General features: G+C 40.8%; 1 protein-coding gene across 2 annotated transcripts in view; it reads left to right on the forward strand.

Annotated features, from left to right (window-relative positions):
• AKT1 (AKT serine/threonine kinase 1) overlaps window positions 1–16,156 on the forward strand; it is a 77,445-nt gene that overhangs the window by 45,763 nt on the left and 15,526 nt on the right. For both annotated transcript variants that reach the window (XM_021528923.3, XM_077783936.1), the window contains exons 5-10: window positions 2,612–2,759; window positions 9,130–9,261; window positions 9,428–9,493; window positions 11,339–11,407; window positions 12,140–12,265; window positions 13,538–13,666. In XM_021528923.3, the coding sequence (XP_021384598.1) occupies window positions 2,612–2,759; window positions 9,130–9,261; window positions 9,428–9,493; window positions 11,339–11,407; window positions 12,140–12,265; window positions 13,538–13,666 (670 nt within the window). The remainder of the gene's footprint in view (window positions 1–2,611; window positions 2,760–9,129; window positions 9,262–9,427; window positions 9,494–11,338; window positions 11,408–12,139; window positions 12,266–13,537; window positions 13,667–16,156) is intronic.

The raw sequence follows: 16,156 nt of genomic DNA on the forward strand, positions 1-16,156 counted from the left end.
TAGTGTGTTTTCCAGTATAAAAGCAGCCCTAAAGGGAGGGTTTCAGAGAGTGGATTTTGAGCAGTGTTTGTAAGTGAATTGTTGCTAGGTTGGGTATCCAAAATGGACAGGTGCAGGTGTGCACCAGCACACAGGTAGTTATTTCTGGAATGTAAGGTTCATTTCTCACTGGAAATGTTGTGGTATGTAAAATGAAGGGTTTCTGACCTGGGAGTTTCTGGAAGGATGAGCACAAGTGAAACAGAGAAGAGATTCAGGCAGAGTTGAGTTATATCAAAATACTGACCTTTTAAAGTCTATTTAGACACCCTAGTTCTAAAGGAAAAGTTAGTTGTATCATTGCTGATTGCTAATGTTTTATGCAAATTAGATAATAAAGGTGATAGTTATCTGCTGCAGGTGCAGATTTCTGTTTCATCTTTTAGGAAACAAAGCTAAGAGCAGAGCTACATCCTGTGCTCTTATCATTGGAGAACTGATCTCTTACCTCCAGAGAGAAGAGTTTTCTAGCACAGCTATAATACAACTATGGGTACTTAAATATTTACTTGCCCTTCAGAAACTGAACTTAAATTATTCCAGTATCATTGCCCTAAGGGAGTGGGTATCTTAAAACACTGGTCCTCCCTAGATATGATACTAATACATGTTTATTTTGAAGACCAGTAAATCCTACTCAGTATTACTCACTTACTACTTTCATAGTCTTTGTATGCACTTCACATGCTCCTTATTATTGCTTTTGATTCTGTTACAGTGATCAGAAGAAGGTTTAGTCAAATTAAAAGCAAAGAAAAAGAAACTGCTCCTTGTTTCTTTTAGGAACTTTGTGGTCAGTGACCCTAAAGGGAGTGAATAGCAGTTTCCACTTGGAGGAAGATTGTATTTCAGTCTTGTTTTGTTCCCTCCTAGCCAATTAAGTCAGCTTTGTGACACTTCAGGGCTCAGAGTGTTAGTCACCTCTGTTGTGTACTCTTGAGACATTAAAGCTGAGGGTGAAATTCTGTTCTCCCAGAAATCAAAGATACTCACTTCAGGAGGGCTGAGATCTAAACCAAGTCAGTAGCGAAAGAGATAAGAAGGTCAATATACCTTTAGCTTTCTATATGCCTTTAGAACCAATGTTTGTTTTTTTGAAAGAAATGGAGAGAGAAGAGTGCAGAAGTTCTTTTTGCAATCGTTTTGTATGTAAAAATATGACTAGCAAATATGACTAGGAATGTGTTAGTGATAGTGAATAGAGCAGTCTGTGCTGGGAGTATAGGGAGAATGTTCTGAATATTTGACATTATCTTGCTGCCCCAGACAGGGCTGGATGAATTGTGCACAATTCAGGCAAAATCCAAAATAAAAATACACCAGGTAGGGAAAACCTTACGTGGTGCCATTTTGTGTTGGATACTTTTTCCCATGGACTTTGCTTCCTGTGGGGAATGATCAGCCTCTTGAATCCATTATAAACAGAAACTCACGTGTTCAGATATAATCTTTAAAAAAAACCAACTTCATAGTGAAAAATTGGACATTGATAAGGATGGCATGGGTGCACTGCAGATTGTGCACAGAGTTGTTCAGCATTGGCTGCTGCTGATCCTGCTCTAGTAGCAAAATATTTTATCTGGGATGTCCTTAGGAGAAGAATTTAACCAGTCCCTAGAAAACACCAACTAAATCACCACATCCTTTTCCCTGTATGTACAAAAGACAGTAAACATGTTAAGTTCAGATAGTCCACTGGATGTGTCTTCAGCCCTTGTGTGTGTCTTTAAAGCCTGTCCCGAGACCCTGGAAGCCCTTACAAATTGTATTCTTCATGTTCAATAAATTTGCAGTGAAATCGAGTGAAGGCCAAGAACTTCCACTTCAGTAGCTTCAAAGGTGTGAAATCTCCCAAAGGACACTGGAGTGGAAGTGTTCTCCGTGGGAGTTGAAGGGGTCACTGTTAGAGCACTGGTTGCTGAAACAGCTGTGGAAACTTTATTGTAGCCAAGACCTGTGCCTGAGATGAAATGTCACTGCTTTTGCTGACATTCTGCTAAAGTTTACACAGCAATTGCTGTACTAATGTCATCATCTTTACAACAGAAGAATAACCTAAGTGCCCTGAGCTTTAAGACCTTCTCCAAGAACATCCTTGCCACTACAGCCACTAAAATTTGGGATACGTGTGTGAAGAGGTGCCATAGTTCCCCAGGAGTTGGATGTGTGTTTCAATGCACCACAGAAGTGTAGAAACTGTCTTTAATTGCTTTGTGCATCATGTAAACCTTTTGCTTTTTGGCTTTGGCAAGTCTGTTTTGGTTATGTAAATCTCTGTATCACCAGGTCATATCCTGAGCTGTTGACTGAATACCCATTAGAAATTCTGTTATTCAAAAAGCCTTGTATTATGTCCAGACTGGGAAGACTTAAGTTGTCTCTTGTTTCTAGTATGATTAATAAAGATTTTAAAAATGCATTTTTATAGTGCTTGAAAATGTGCATAATTCATCGTATCTTCCATTGATTCATGAGAGAGTATTAGTGGCTCTGTATTCCTTGGTGATCCTTGCCGTGGCAGATGGTAATCTAAAGCCACAAGTAATTAATATCTTTGCCTATATTTTGCCAGGGAAGAATGGACAAAAGCCATCCAAACAGTAGCAGACAGCCTCAAGAAACAAGAGGAAGAGATGATGGATTTCAGATCTGGCTCTCCCAGTGATAATTCAGGTGCCGAAGAAATGGAAGTTTCTATGACAAAGCCAAAACACAAAGTGGTAAGTGGGCATAGCAGGAATGACTGTTTTTTAGGTCTTCTCAAATATAGACAAGAAACAGCCATCAAGCCATGTCTGTACCCCTGACAATTACATGATTGGCTGTAGCTGCAGCTTCTGAAGGAAACAATTGTCTCAGCAGAGCAGAGCCTGTCTGGGTCTGCCAGAGTTCTGAGTTCACGTGTGCTCACTGGAGGGCTTTCAAGACCAGCTCAGGGCTGGGTTTGGTTTGCCTATTTTCCTGCAGTACAGAGCCTGAAACCAAAGCTCCTGCTGGACCTTGTGACTCTGTAAACTCCTTGCAGGCTGGTGCAGAGGTATTCTGATGAATTTGCAAGATTTAGGGTGGGTCCATAGGTTTAATTGCTCTGGATTAAGGGTTTAGGTTAACTCCAGCCAGCCATTGCAATGTCTGTCTGTAGTGCTTCTACAACTTGGGGTTTTGCATTAAGCACTATATAGCCTGAATGTGGAAGGCCAAATAAGGAATGGCCTTCCATGACATGAGTATGTGCCAGAGGAGATCTTTGCCCTCTTGAGCCTTTTTAGGTATCTATCTTCAACATCCCTTTGTTTCTTTCTATCTCATTGTATTCTTGTCGTATTTCTGTTTTCAAAAGTGTTCCCACCAGTTCTTGCAAGAGGGAATTGATGGAACCTTTCCCCATGTAAATGCATTGTCTGTGGAGTTTAGGTGGGCACTTCCTTGTGTCTTCATCTCACCATTGTCATCCTCACCCACTCTCATAAATCTGTTTCAGTTCTGGGAAAACAGATGAAATTTTTCTATAAAAAGATATCCACTAGTGCCTTCACTGAGTCAGAGCTTGCCAGCAGGCTTCTGGATCTTTGGTTGAACAGATCCTGCTCTTGCTGAGAAGTCTTCATAGAAATGCAAGAACCATCTCATTCATCAGATGGATACAGTGTTCTGAAACAGTGAATGTCTCTTCCTGGCATGTTAGTGAGGATAACCAAAATTATTACTGGGGTCCTGGCATGAACTCTGTTGAGCAGTTTAACAGAAATTCTCCTCAACCCAGCTCTGGGGAAGAATATGGAAAAGTTTGCTGTTGGGGGCATCTTAAATTTTTTCCCAAACTGAGGCTGCAGCAGCCTTTGGTTGTGTCAGTCCTACCGTTGACGTGTTGGCAGTGGTCACTGATCCGACAGTCTCTGCTCAGATTCTGATTCCTCCAGTGTTTTTCCTCATGGTGAAACAAATCAGAGCAAATGGCTGATCTGAGAGGCGGTGTCAGAGACTGGAAAGATGTCTCAAGACATTTTGGGATGCATGTGTGTGGTGGAAGGGGCAGGTCAAGCCTTGCCTGTGAGACAGTGAAGTGCCCCACACCTCCCAGAGCCTATATCCCAGCCTGGCAGAGCTGCCAGTCACTGACACACCAGAGGCAGTGCTCCATTCTCCCCCTAACCCAGCTCCTGAGTGGTCAAATGACCTCAAGTCCCACCTGGGGGAAAAACCCATGAAGGCCAGAGGAGTGTTTAGGGTCAAACACAAGGCCATCACCTTGTCTGGATCCTGCCTGTTCTTGTTGTTTCTGCCTGGACACAGCTGGAACCCAGGAGTTGGTAGCTGTATGTGTGCTTTTCTAGATATCTTCTGTCTTTTTTTCCTCATTCCCTCTTGTTGGAATATTTTGAGTAATTTACCATGGAATGAGTTTAAAGTTTGCTAAGGTGAATGGTCCACATTAATGCTGTGAGAAGTGTTTCATGTTGATTGGATGTTGTAGTAGACCTTTAGCCAAAGTTGTCTGATTTTCTAAAGTTTGCTAGTAAGCGCTGTGTGTTGTTTTGACCTCATGAGAACATCTGGTTGGTATTTCTCCCATGTGTCCAGCTCAGAAGAAGGAGAAGGTAGTTTATAGTCAAAACCAATGTTTTCTGGCAAAAAGGTCATGGAATCCCGGATTAGACACAGATATGTGGTCTGAGAAGAATATTGGAGCTTTGTCAAAAGAAGGGAAAAAACTGCCCGGTCAGGGTTCCGGTTCGGAGTCATAAATGGCTGCCCAAAAAGATAAAAGAAGCATGTGTTGGAAGGGACGGAGAAAGAGCTGATGAAGTTGCAAATTGCCTTGGAGGCTGAAACAATAGCTCGCCTCAGGGTGGAGTGAGAATTAACAGCCCAAAAGCAACTAGCCCCAAACCTGAGAAACCTGTTAAACAACTTTGTGCTGAACCAAAGAGCTTTAGAGTTGCAAATAACACCGTTGAGGAAGCTGTGGAGGATGAACCAGGGTCTTGTGCCTCCCTGAAGGTGATTTCAGCCCTCTCAGCTCTTCGGAGGAGTTTGATGCAACAAAGCCAGACCTCTCCCCAAACCATAAACTGCACCCATCGGTAAAAAATGAGGAGCTGGGAGTCGCTGAGCATGATGTCACTGTTGTCACCTCCCTCCACTCCTTGGAGGAGGGATTTGACTCAGCAAAGCCAACTTCCACTGCCCCTACCTCAAGTCCTGCAATCCAGAGGCAGATATTATGGTGATGATATCGTAGTCTGCAACAGAATTGGTTCATTTAAAAGGGAAAATTATCAATAGTTTTAAAGAAAATAAAACTGAGAATGTTTTGAAAATTTTACTGATGGGGAGTGAAATAAAGCTTTCTGAGGAGGGAGTGGCCTATTGTGTGAAAAGTTTAAACCTGTTGGATGTATATTTGTTAGAGAGGGAAGAACTCATCCCTCTCCCCCCTCCAACATGTGGTAAAATTACTGTGAGAGTATGGGAGGCAGTGGGCTTCCAACCACTGCATGGGAAACAGCTGGTGCTCTATTGGCCTTTTCCAATGCAATTGTTATTTATTGCAAAATTTAAGGATCAAGCCCGAGACAAAAAAACTCTGTGCCAAAAAGTTGGAGAGGGTGGTGAATTCAAATACCCTCAAGGTTTCCTTGTGTTTGCAATGAAGCTTTGCAAGCTCCTCCTGCACTGCCTCCTCTTGGCAGCAGTGGGTATTGAGCCTTGCCGACACCAGAGGCCAGAGGTGGAACTGCAGAATCCCTAACCCCTTGGGGAAAATATACTTTTGTCATTGTGCAAGTTTGTTGTTTTAGTCTTGGTGATAATTTTGCATGTTCAAGTATATCCTGACCAGGCAGTAGTAGACTGGGTGTATGTCTGGAAGTGGAATAAAGAGGTACTTAAGCAGAAGCGGAGAGGACTCTTAACTATACACACAGCTATGAGATCTGCAGCTGGAAATACCTAAATTACTTGAATAAAGTCAGCTCTGGATAAAGAGGAGCACAGAGGGACCATATTGGATAATGTAGTAAACAGAAAATCTGATAGGAGATAAAGCTGCAATGAAATCTGAAATCTAAAATGAAATACGTTAAATGGTTTATCATTTTTATTTTCAGAACAGTGTCCCCAGTGTGCCACCACAGTTGTTTGCTCCTGAGTTAGTTGGCCATCCTAGCAGGACTTCGTGACTAACAATTGTAGTAGCAAGTATGGCTTCAATGCAGTAAGCAAGAAAGAAAAGAGAGTGGTGTCTTTTTCCCTAAGGACCACTCTAACATCATACACACACACAACAAATACGTGTTACTGGTTGGCTTTTGGACTGGAGTCTGAATTTGCAAAATTGGATGTAACAGAATATGTAGATCCAATGAAAACTGTTTTCTCTAAAGTGAAAAGGCCTCAAAAGAATGGCTGGCTGCTCTAACTCAAGTTGGCCTACATGGCTAAGAATGTTCATTAGTATTGTTAAGGTACTACATAAGTTTCATTAGTAATGGTTGCATTTTTTATATGTTCTAAGGTTATTTTCATAGACTTCTAATTATTCAATGGAACATTTTATAGCAGAGAACAAAAAATATTGCCAAGTAGTTGCGTCTTCTTTTTGAAGCAGGTCTGAGTGGGACCAGGTTTTCTCCTTCTAGAAGTGTTCCATGAGAGGATGAAGTGGTGATAGGACAGAGGAGTTGCTGTCCTTTGCTGCATCAAGCATTTACATGTTTTTATCTTGAAAGGTTTTAAGATATTTATGTTCATAGATGTTTATATAAGTTTGTTGCTGCAATATTTTGAGATGTTAATATTTTCCCTCTGGTTGCCAGAGTGGAAAGATTCCTCCCTCCAGTTTAGTTTGGGAGTTCACACACAGGATTTCATATGATGATGGAAACAAGTTTGTGTACCTCTTCCTATCTTCTCAGTGCAGAGTATAAAATCTCTGTATTGAGAGAAGTGTGTGTAGTAATGGTAAGCAATGTGTGAGGCATGATTGCACAGAAGAAGGAATGTTGAACTGTTGGTGGCCCTGTAATGAAGGAGAATAGGGGCTGACAATGGAACTGAAGTGGAGCTGGGAAGTTCCAGCTGTAGATGAAGAAGGCATAAGTGATTAAGAGAGAAAAAATATTTGGGGTTTGAGAACTGCTGAAGAGTCTGGTAAAGTTGAAAAGTATTTGGTCCAAACTCAGGACCTTGACTAAAATTATGTGCTGAGCATGTTGGAATGACTGAATGTTGTTATATATTGGACCCCACGACCAAGGCAATTCAGACAATTAGGTAGTAGAATTTTACTGAATGTTTTTTCCCATGGTGCCCAGTAACTTCTTCCTCTTTCTCTGGGTACAGGTTCTGGTAATCCCCCTGAAACCTGCTTGGTGGGAGAGATAATAGTAGCAATTTGGGATATGTATGTTTGTTCAGGTGGTGCTGGTACTTGGACCTGTAAGATAATGGACTCCAAAAGGCAAAGCAGCCTAAACTATTGATCCTTACAGAGTTTGACAAGGAGTGCAATGTATGGCACTATCAGTAAATCATAGAGAATACTAAATTGAACTCACCGAGCTATTTTGGAACCCAGCTTACAGGTCCAGCAAGTACCAAAAATAATTGTATAAAATTGTATAAAACCTCACAGAAAAAGAGTGCTGTCTCAAGGTACACAGAGGAAATTACAGACCAAACTGCTGGAATCTTCAGGCACTGCAGCTGAAGGAATGCTTCATGAATTCTTCCCCCAAATCCTGATGTGCATTGCAACTCACCTGCAGTTCTAGAGACTCAGGGAGTGGGGAGCACTGAATTGTATAGGAGGATATGTTTGAGTTATTGGAATAGCAGTTGCCCATTATATGAGTTTTAGTGTACTTTCCTCTTCTTTCTGCTCTGTTTGCTTGATTAGACCACAAGAGGAAAGTTACCATTACCGTGGTCCTGTCTTGAGGCATGGGGTGGTTCTCAGAGACTGGAAAGATGTGATGTTTCAAGAAATTTTGGGGTGCATATGTGTGAGGGAAGGGGCAGGTTAGGCTGTGTCCTGGTGAGACAGTGAAGTGCCCCACACCTCCCAGAGCCCTGTATATCCCAGCCTGGCAGAGCTGCTAGTCACTGACACACCAGAGACTTTGCTCCATTCTCCCCTAACCCAGCTCCTGAGTGGTCAAATGACCTCAAGTCCCACCTGGGGGAAAGACCCATGAAGGCCAGAGGAGTGTTTAGGGTCAAACACAAGGCCATCACCTTGTCTGGATCCTGCCTGTTCTTTTTGTTTCTGCCTGGACACAGCTGGAACCCAGGAGTTGGTAGCTGTATGTGTGGTTTTCTAGATCTCTTCTGTCTTTTTCTCCTCATTCCCTCTTGTTGGATATTTTGAGTAATTTACCATGGAATGAGTTTAAAATTTGCTAAGGTGAATGGTCCACATTAATGCTGTGAGAAGTGTTTTATGTTGATTGGATGTTGTAGTAGACCTTTAGCCAAAGTTGTCTGATTTTCTGAAGTTTAAACAACACACAGTAAGTGCTGTGTGTTGTTTTGACCTCATGAGAACATCTGGTTGGTATTTCTCCCATGTGTCCAGCTCAGAGTGCATGAACCACTGGAAAGCCCTTTCAAGACCCTTACAGGGAGTAATTTTGTCTCTGTTTTTTGGTACTGTTCTATGAAACACAAGAAACCCGGTGTCCTAGAGAGGTGGGGAACGTCAGAAAAAAGGTGTGGGTTTAATCCCTGGAATGAGAGCAGCGTGTGCCTTCTAATGAATGTCTGCACTGGCTAAAAGGTCAGAATGGCTATGGATTCATATGTTCAGTGTTACTTTTACAGTTCAGTTTTGAGTCATGCAACAGAGCGTTCAGTTAATTGAAAGCTTATCGTTTTCTGTAGGTAGTTTGATTATCTTTGGGAGCGCACTGGCATTCATTTTTGCAGAATCATTTCTGCTCCTGAATTCTACTAAACAAAAAGATTAAAAAACCCACATGTGCGACATATGCGATGCATTCTCATGTGAATGAGAAATTCCAGTCAGAGAATAATGCACTTCTTGTTAGATCATGTAATTAATTTCTTCTTTATCTGTATCATTAACAGACCATGAATGAGTTTGAATACCTTAAGCTACTGGGAAAAGGCACTTTTGGAAAGGTTATTTTAGTTAAAGAAAAAGCCACTGGACGGTATTACGCTATGAAAATTCTGAAGAAGGAAGTTATTGTAGCAAAGGTGAGTAGATGGGAAACTTTGGGATGTGGTTTACCCTTGATACAGCCTTTGTCAAAGTCATGGGAACGATTCTAAGGGTAGTTGTAAATAATTGCTCTGTTAGTGTTTGAAATGGACGCCTGATCTGGGGAATCACTTTGCTGGTTTCCTTCTGCTTGTGTTTCAGGATGAAGTAGCTCACACGCTGACAGAAAATCGGGTTTTACAGAACTCTCGGCACCCCTTCTTAACAGTAAGCATTTCTGCCTCTGCACAGTGTAACTTGATATCACCACCACCGAGGCTTTCCTTATTTTTTGTTTCTTACTTAATACATCTGAGAGTTGTGTTTCCAGAGTGGCTGTGTAGTTTTGTAGCTTTCCATTTTAGGGGAGCATAAATGAAAATACTTTTTCAAGTTTTCTGATTCTTGCAGGGCAGGTCCTTAGCACCTCTTGAAGACAGTATTTTCAGGCTGTGGTTTGACATGAGGGCTCACCCATTTAATGAGAGTCTCTGAGAGGAGTATCTGCTTTCCTTACCCTTCAAATGTTTGGTCTCCCCTTTGTAGCAGAGGTCAGGGTGATTCTGCTTTTGTGACAAACAAATTCAGGGAGATATACTGGGGAGAAAAACCTTTGATTTTGTCTTTGTTGTTTTTTTAAATACCCAGATACAGCTCACCAGTAGAATCAGAGCACTGGTAATGCCAGCCAAAGGATAGCGGTAGGAGCATGTGGAATGGGAAGGAGAAGAGCAGGACTCTGCTTTTATCTGCTGCTTTCCTTTTGAATTGTAAAGTCAATCCATACTCTTATTTTAGACCTCTTATTTTAGAGTGCCAGCAGTCTCTCTGGGCTGAGTTCAGATATCCAAGTTCCATCTCAAGATTTGGTTTCTAATATTTATTACAAGTTGTCTCTGAATTGTTTACACCTGCTCAAAGCCTCTAAGAGACTGGTTGTTTCATTTGGCCAGGTACAAGGGCTAAGGTGGAACTCAGACCTTTTAAGCATGACTTCTAGAAGTAAATATTGCCTTTATTGAGTAAAATCAATAATCTTGACATGTCTAAAACCTGGTCCTTAATTTTTCTGGAAAAAACTATTACTTGTTTAAAAGTGCCATCTTTCGTAATGAAGACAGCAATATCATATGCAGTATTTTCTTTGTAATGCTTTTATAAACCCAAATATCCAGAACAAGGGCTGTCTTGAGAAATTAGCTTTAAGACTGGGTTTAGCTTGGGTACCAGGAAAAGGTTCTTACCCAGAGAATAGCTGGGCCCTGGAATAGGCTCCCCAGGGAAGTGATCACAGCACCAGCTTGACAGAGTTCAAGAAGAATTTGGAGGACACTCTGGGGCCCCTGTTGAGATACTTGGGGTGGTCCTGTGCAGGGCCAGGAGTTGGACTCGATGACCTTTTTGGGCCCTTTCCAGCTCAGCATATTCTGTGGTGAAAAACCTTAATACTATGGCAAACAAGTTGAGGTTACTCTTGCCACGGGAATACATGTGACAGGACTATACACAGGCACCGTGTGACTCTCCATCACAGCCTCCATCTGGTCTGTTTTTGTGAACTGCTCACAGAGTGGTATTGCCAGTGTTGGCCAATCCCCTGGCAGGCTGTCAGCAGGGAGCAGTTGCAGGCAGCAGGGCAGAGGCCAGGGGGCTGGTGTGTGAAAATAAACATGTTTCATATAAGAGGTCTTGTAGCCAGTGTGGTAAACCTTGTGCTCCAGGGTTTGGTTGTGGCCTCTTTTCTGTCAGTTGAACCTGTGGCCAGAGGAGGAAACTTCAGTCACTGTTGGTACACTTTGAGTCCCTGTTAATGGGCCAGGACGTTGTTTTGCAGCATTTTAGGTGATGATAGCTTCTGCAAGGAATTTTTTTAATGTTTTATTGAATTTATTTAATGAAATAAGTTGGCAGTGAATCAGTCCTCAGCTGCAACAGGAAAATACAAATATTATATAAGGACAAAAAGTTCACTAAAATAGAAAATTTCATGTCTGCTTCTGAAAATCTATTAAAAATGCTTTTCTAAGTGTCACTATGATATCTCTTCTAAGTTTTGGTTTAAATCTGTTTCAGGCTTTAAAGTATTCCTTTCAGACACACGACCGCTTGTGTTTTGTTATGGAATATGCTAATGGAGGGGAGGTAAGGGAAATACTGTTTAATATGAAATAATGTTTAATGTTTAATACTTTAGGATTTTCCTGCTATACTACTCACTTTGCTTGACATTATTTATCTAAGGTCCATTTCTGCAATTCTAATTAATCCAAGTTGTCCCAATTAAACAGAGCTGTTCACAGGTTTAACTATTATGAAGAAGTAAGACTTAATTTTTTCAATTCCATTTTTAGAACATAGAGGTTTTGGGCATAAGTTCATATTTTACATGACAGCAATATATTGTAATCTGACATTTAGAAGTTCAAGAAGGCAAGGTTGCTTTCTAGTTGCTCTAGTTGTCAGACAAGTTTTAACACTTAAATTAATATTGTGAGTATATTTGGAGGGAGAACTAGAAACTGCTGTCTGCTTCTACAGTCAGGAAGGAAAAGTTGGAATATTAACATTTCTCTAAATCATGCATTAGGCTGTAGTTTTAATATGTAATTGTAGTTCAGTCAAAAATAGTTTCATAATTTTCTGGACCTGTAAGACTGTAGTACATGAACTGGTTATCAGTGTGCATCTGTGAATATGAGACATAATTATCTAATCATTTAATTTATGATGCTTTTTAACACATTTGGGAACACAGCTGGGTGAGGTTGGAAAGGGGTTTTCTCCTAGTTAATAGCACCTTCCAAGCAGGATGGCTTGTGAACTGCAAGACATAATTCAGAAACATTTAAAGTTAACAAATTACTGTTCTTGTAGTTGTTTTTCCATCTGTCAAGAGAACGTGTCTTCTCTGAAGACCGAGCTCGCTTTTATGGGGCTGAGATTGTTTCAGCGCTGGATTACCTGCATTCAGAGAAGAATGTGGTTTATAGAGATTTGAAGGTATGTAAGAAAATAATTTTCAGGCTTTTGAGGTTTGGCTTTTTTGTTTGTTGTTTAAAAAAAGCAAATGATCCTGAATGATTAGAAATTCTTTCCTGACTGAACTTTATCCAAACTGTTGTGGCTGTTGGGCTGGACTTTACAGGATATCTAAACCCTTTGATAGTCCAAGAAGCTGTGTAAGGCATTTATTGTGACTCTGGCAGCATTTCAGAGAACATGAAGGGTTACTGGACTACAGGGGTTTCATTTTTTCTTGCCTGCTTATGTTCTGAGAGAAACTTCGCTGGTGCTTCTTCATGGTGGAACATAATCCTGGTCTTACCAGAGAGATGGAAGTTCACACTGCATGGATGTTTTGCTTCCTTGCAGTGTGCTCACATCATCTTCATAGTAGCTGCTTGCAGTTAGAAAACTAGCTATGCTTCAAGTTACTCATTTGTTTGGGGAGCACAGTAGGGGAAAAGAAACCCCAACCAAACAAGGTATTTCAGGGCAGACAAACTTGAGAAAATCTTGAGGAAAATGCAACAATAGCATTTTCTTTCTTCCTGAGAAGAGTTTTCAGAACAGGATGAAGGGATTCTGGTAGTTTATTTAGGGGCAGTCTAAAATGAAGCATGCTCTGTAATTTTCTCAGACTATGTCAGAATAATTTTGGGGTCTCTGCAGGGATTTTGTCTCCCATATCACTGTGATTCCCCTGCATGCACTTTATTGATACACTGAGGAAAGTGTCCTAACACCTGGTGATTTTCTCAAAAATCAGATGCTCAGGGTGGGATGTATACCCTGTGCTGAGTAAATGTATATAGTGATTCTCATTTATAGGGTCTCTTTGGAAGTGGTTCCTTAACCTTGCATATGATTTCTGTTTTATTTATTTCATGCTATTACTTACTGCTACAGATTATTTAATAAAATCAGAGTAAAAGCGGGGATGAAGTTGTGTGAGGAGGAATATTTAATATACTTTCTAAAGAACTGGTGTTCTATTGATGATGATCTTGTAGAAGTACAGTGTTCATGTTCTGCATTCTTTCTGTATATATGGTTGGTTACCCCAAGTAACTACAAATTAGTTACTTAGTGTTCCCTAAAGGACTGAGGAAAATGTTACAAATGTATATTTACATTTTACATGCTCTGGCTCTGACCCCAGAGAGGATGCGGTTCAAAACTGATCTTCAGAATTCATGTCTTTGATTATCCTGCTCAGGATCAGTGTATGTTACAGGTAATCATGTCTTTTAATTTGGCTTTTCTTCCCAGTTGGAAAATCTTATGCTGGATAAAGATGGACACATAAAAATAACAGACTTTGGACTATGTAAAGAAGGCATCAAGGATGGAGCAACAATGAAGACTTTCTGTGGCACTCCAGAGTATCTCGCACCAGAGGTATGCTTATGTTGGCAGTTGTGTTAAATTGCCTTCTTATGTGCCTTCCATGGTAGCAGTAGGAGTACAGAATAATTCCTGTGCCATGATGTGCTCATGCACTAACTACTGTTATATAATTACACATCCTGAGACTCCTTTATTCATCGTGATCTGGAACACATTTTTAGCATAATGATACATGATAATTTTTTGGCGGGGTAGTTTCTTCCACTTGATGGAATATGTACATTTTACTGTAACGGTGCTTGTTTCTTGTATCAAATACATAATTTAAAAAAATGCCCTTTTAATCAATTCAACTATTGTATGATAGATTACCGTTTTTGCAGGTTGCGATTTGTTGTCCTAGCTGAAAGGTTATCAATAGGACTTCACTTAAGAAGTAGAAGTATTGTCCAATTATTTTACTATTTGAGGACAGTAAAAGGTGATATGCGTTCAGAAACAGGACACACCAAGCTTTTTCTGCATTATTTAGCATGGCATGCATTAAAAATGCTGGCTGTTTTATGACTATAAAAGCACAAGATATTTCTCAGTGTTGATTTGAGCACTCCAGTTTTAGAGGAAATAAATCCAGGCAGGGGATCTCAGTTCCTAAACAGTATGTTTTGGGTAATTTTTTTGTGCAATTTTTTTTTTCCTTTTCAAGTGCAAAACGCAGAAGCGTGTTTGCAGGTTTGTTCCTGGAATCACTCTGAGTTAGTTGTGCTGCAGAGGCGGTGTTACAGCTGGGAGTGAGTTGGGGGCAGTTGAGCAGTGAGGTCAGGGTTGCGCGTATGCTCAGTGCTCTGCAGGCACACGCTGGTTTCTCTGTCCACGCTCAGAGCTGTGTGGAAGCAAACTCCTGCACTCATAGGGCACGAAGCCTGTGCCAAGGTGCTGTGCCTTGCACGAGGGCTGCTTCCCTTGCAGTGGGGCTTTGCCTCCCGTGCCATTTACGTTTCCATCCTGCTCAGAGCACACTCTCGGAGCCTTGGGCTGCCAGCAGGTTACGGATTGTTGGCACAGCTTTCCTCTAAATTGGGAGACTTGAGCATTGCAAACCTGCCTTGAATTGAACTGTGCAAAAGTAACAAAGATGGAAAACCAGTGTGGAGGAGGAATATTTCTGCTGCGAGCCAATGTCTTTGCTGATCAGCGCTTTTGTGCTCCCTGCTTTCATAGTGGTGGCAGCGTGCTCTTGGGTTTTGTTCGGTTTTTGTTTTTGTTTTTTTTTTAACTCCCAGCTGCTTTCAAGGGCCTCCAGTCCTTTGTAATAATGAAGAACATGGGCACCTGTCGAAGTAGCTTGCAGCAAAGAGGAGGAGCCAGTCTCATGATGACTGCCAGTTTTTCCATGGATCACCAGAAGTCTTCAGTGAATCTAAATTGGGGTCCATGCACCACAATTTGAGATTTACTGATGCAGAGAGTAATTAGCAGCATGACAGAGTGTTTATTATTCATAAACACGCCTTTTATTTTAGCTTCCCTCTTAAAATCAATTGCTGAACTTCAGTTTCTCATCAAGGATTTTATGAGGATGCTAAAAATATTTATTGTTTTGGTTTTTCCTATCTTGGAATCTGGGGATTCCCTGTGCTGGCAGTTGGGCTGTTTTTTCTGTTCTGTTACTTGCTATTATTTTCTCTTTTTTAATATTTATGATGAGTTGGCTCATCCAAAAACCCTGAAGGACAAATCCTTTTGATTAACTCAGTTCTCTCCCTTACTTGCAAATCCCATCTGTGAGTTGGAGTGTTAAATTCTGGGGAGGCTTTTGTCATCTGGTTAATAGCATGCAAAAATCTGGAAATTGTGTGCAAGTGATCTTCTGTGCATTTAAGGTCATACATCCTTAAAAGCAGGGGTGTCGATGCTCCTGTCTGCATTTGTAACTCGAGTCCAGCACAGCAGTGTGTCTGTACAGTTGTTGCATCGTTGTTTTTAGGTTCATACTGGAATCTCATGCATGGGTGACAGTGACTGACCCATGTCAACTTTGATGTGTCAGATGCATTGATGGCTGTGATGTGTACAGCTGTTCTGCCTTCTCTTTCAAATTCCATCTCACAACAGTCTAGAGCTGCTCGTTAAGAAATTATGATCCCTTTATTTAAGTGAAATGACCTTGTTACTTTACTGCTCCCCAGCTATCCAGTGTCTTGCACTAAATCATGGATGAGTGCAATCTCAATATCTTTTTTTTTGTCACAGTGCATTTTTGATATTCACTCCATTGCTCTCTTCCTACACAATCACTAATCTGATGATATGCTCATTGTGCTAAAAAACATTGAAGAAATAAGCACTTTATATTCTGTTTAAAATTAATGGAGGTGAAGGAAATAGTTGTAGTTAGTAATCTAGTTTATAATACAGAGTATTAATACACTTTCTAAAGTAACATCTGAAGTGTTTACTACATTTCAAAAGTTCCTGTAATATTAACTACGTGCACAACAAAGGCCTCTGTGGTTTTCTTTTTCTTTCAGTCTCTCCTAT

This window comes from Lonchura striata, chromosome 6, assembly GCF_046129695.1.
Source record: "Lonchura striata isolate bLonStr1 chromosome 6, bLonStr1.mat, whole genome shotgun sequence".
Taxonomy (NCBI): domain Eukaryota; kingdom Metazoa; phylum Chordata; class Aves; order Passeriformes; family Estrildidae; genus Lonchura; species Lonchura striata.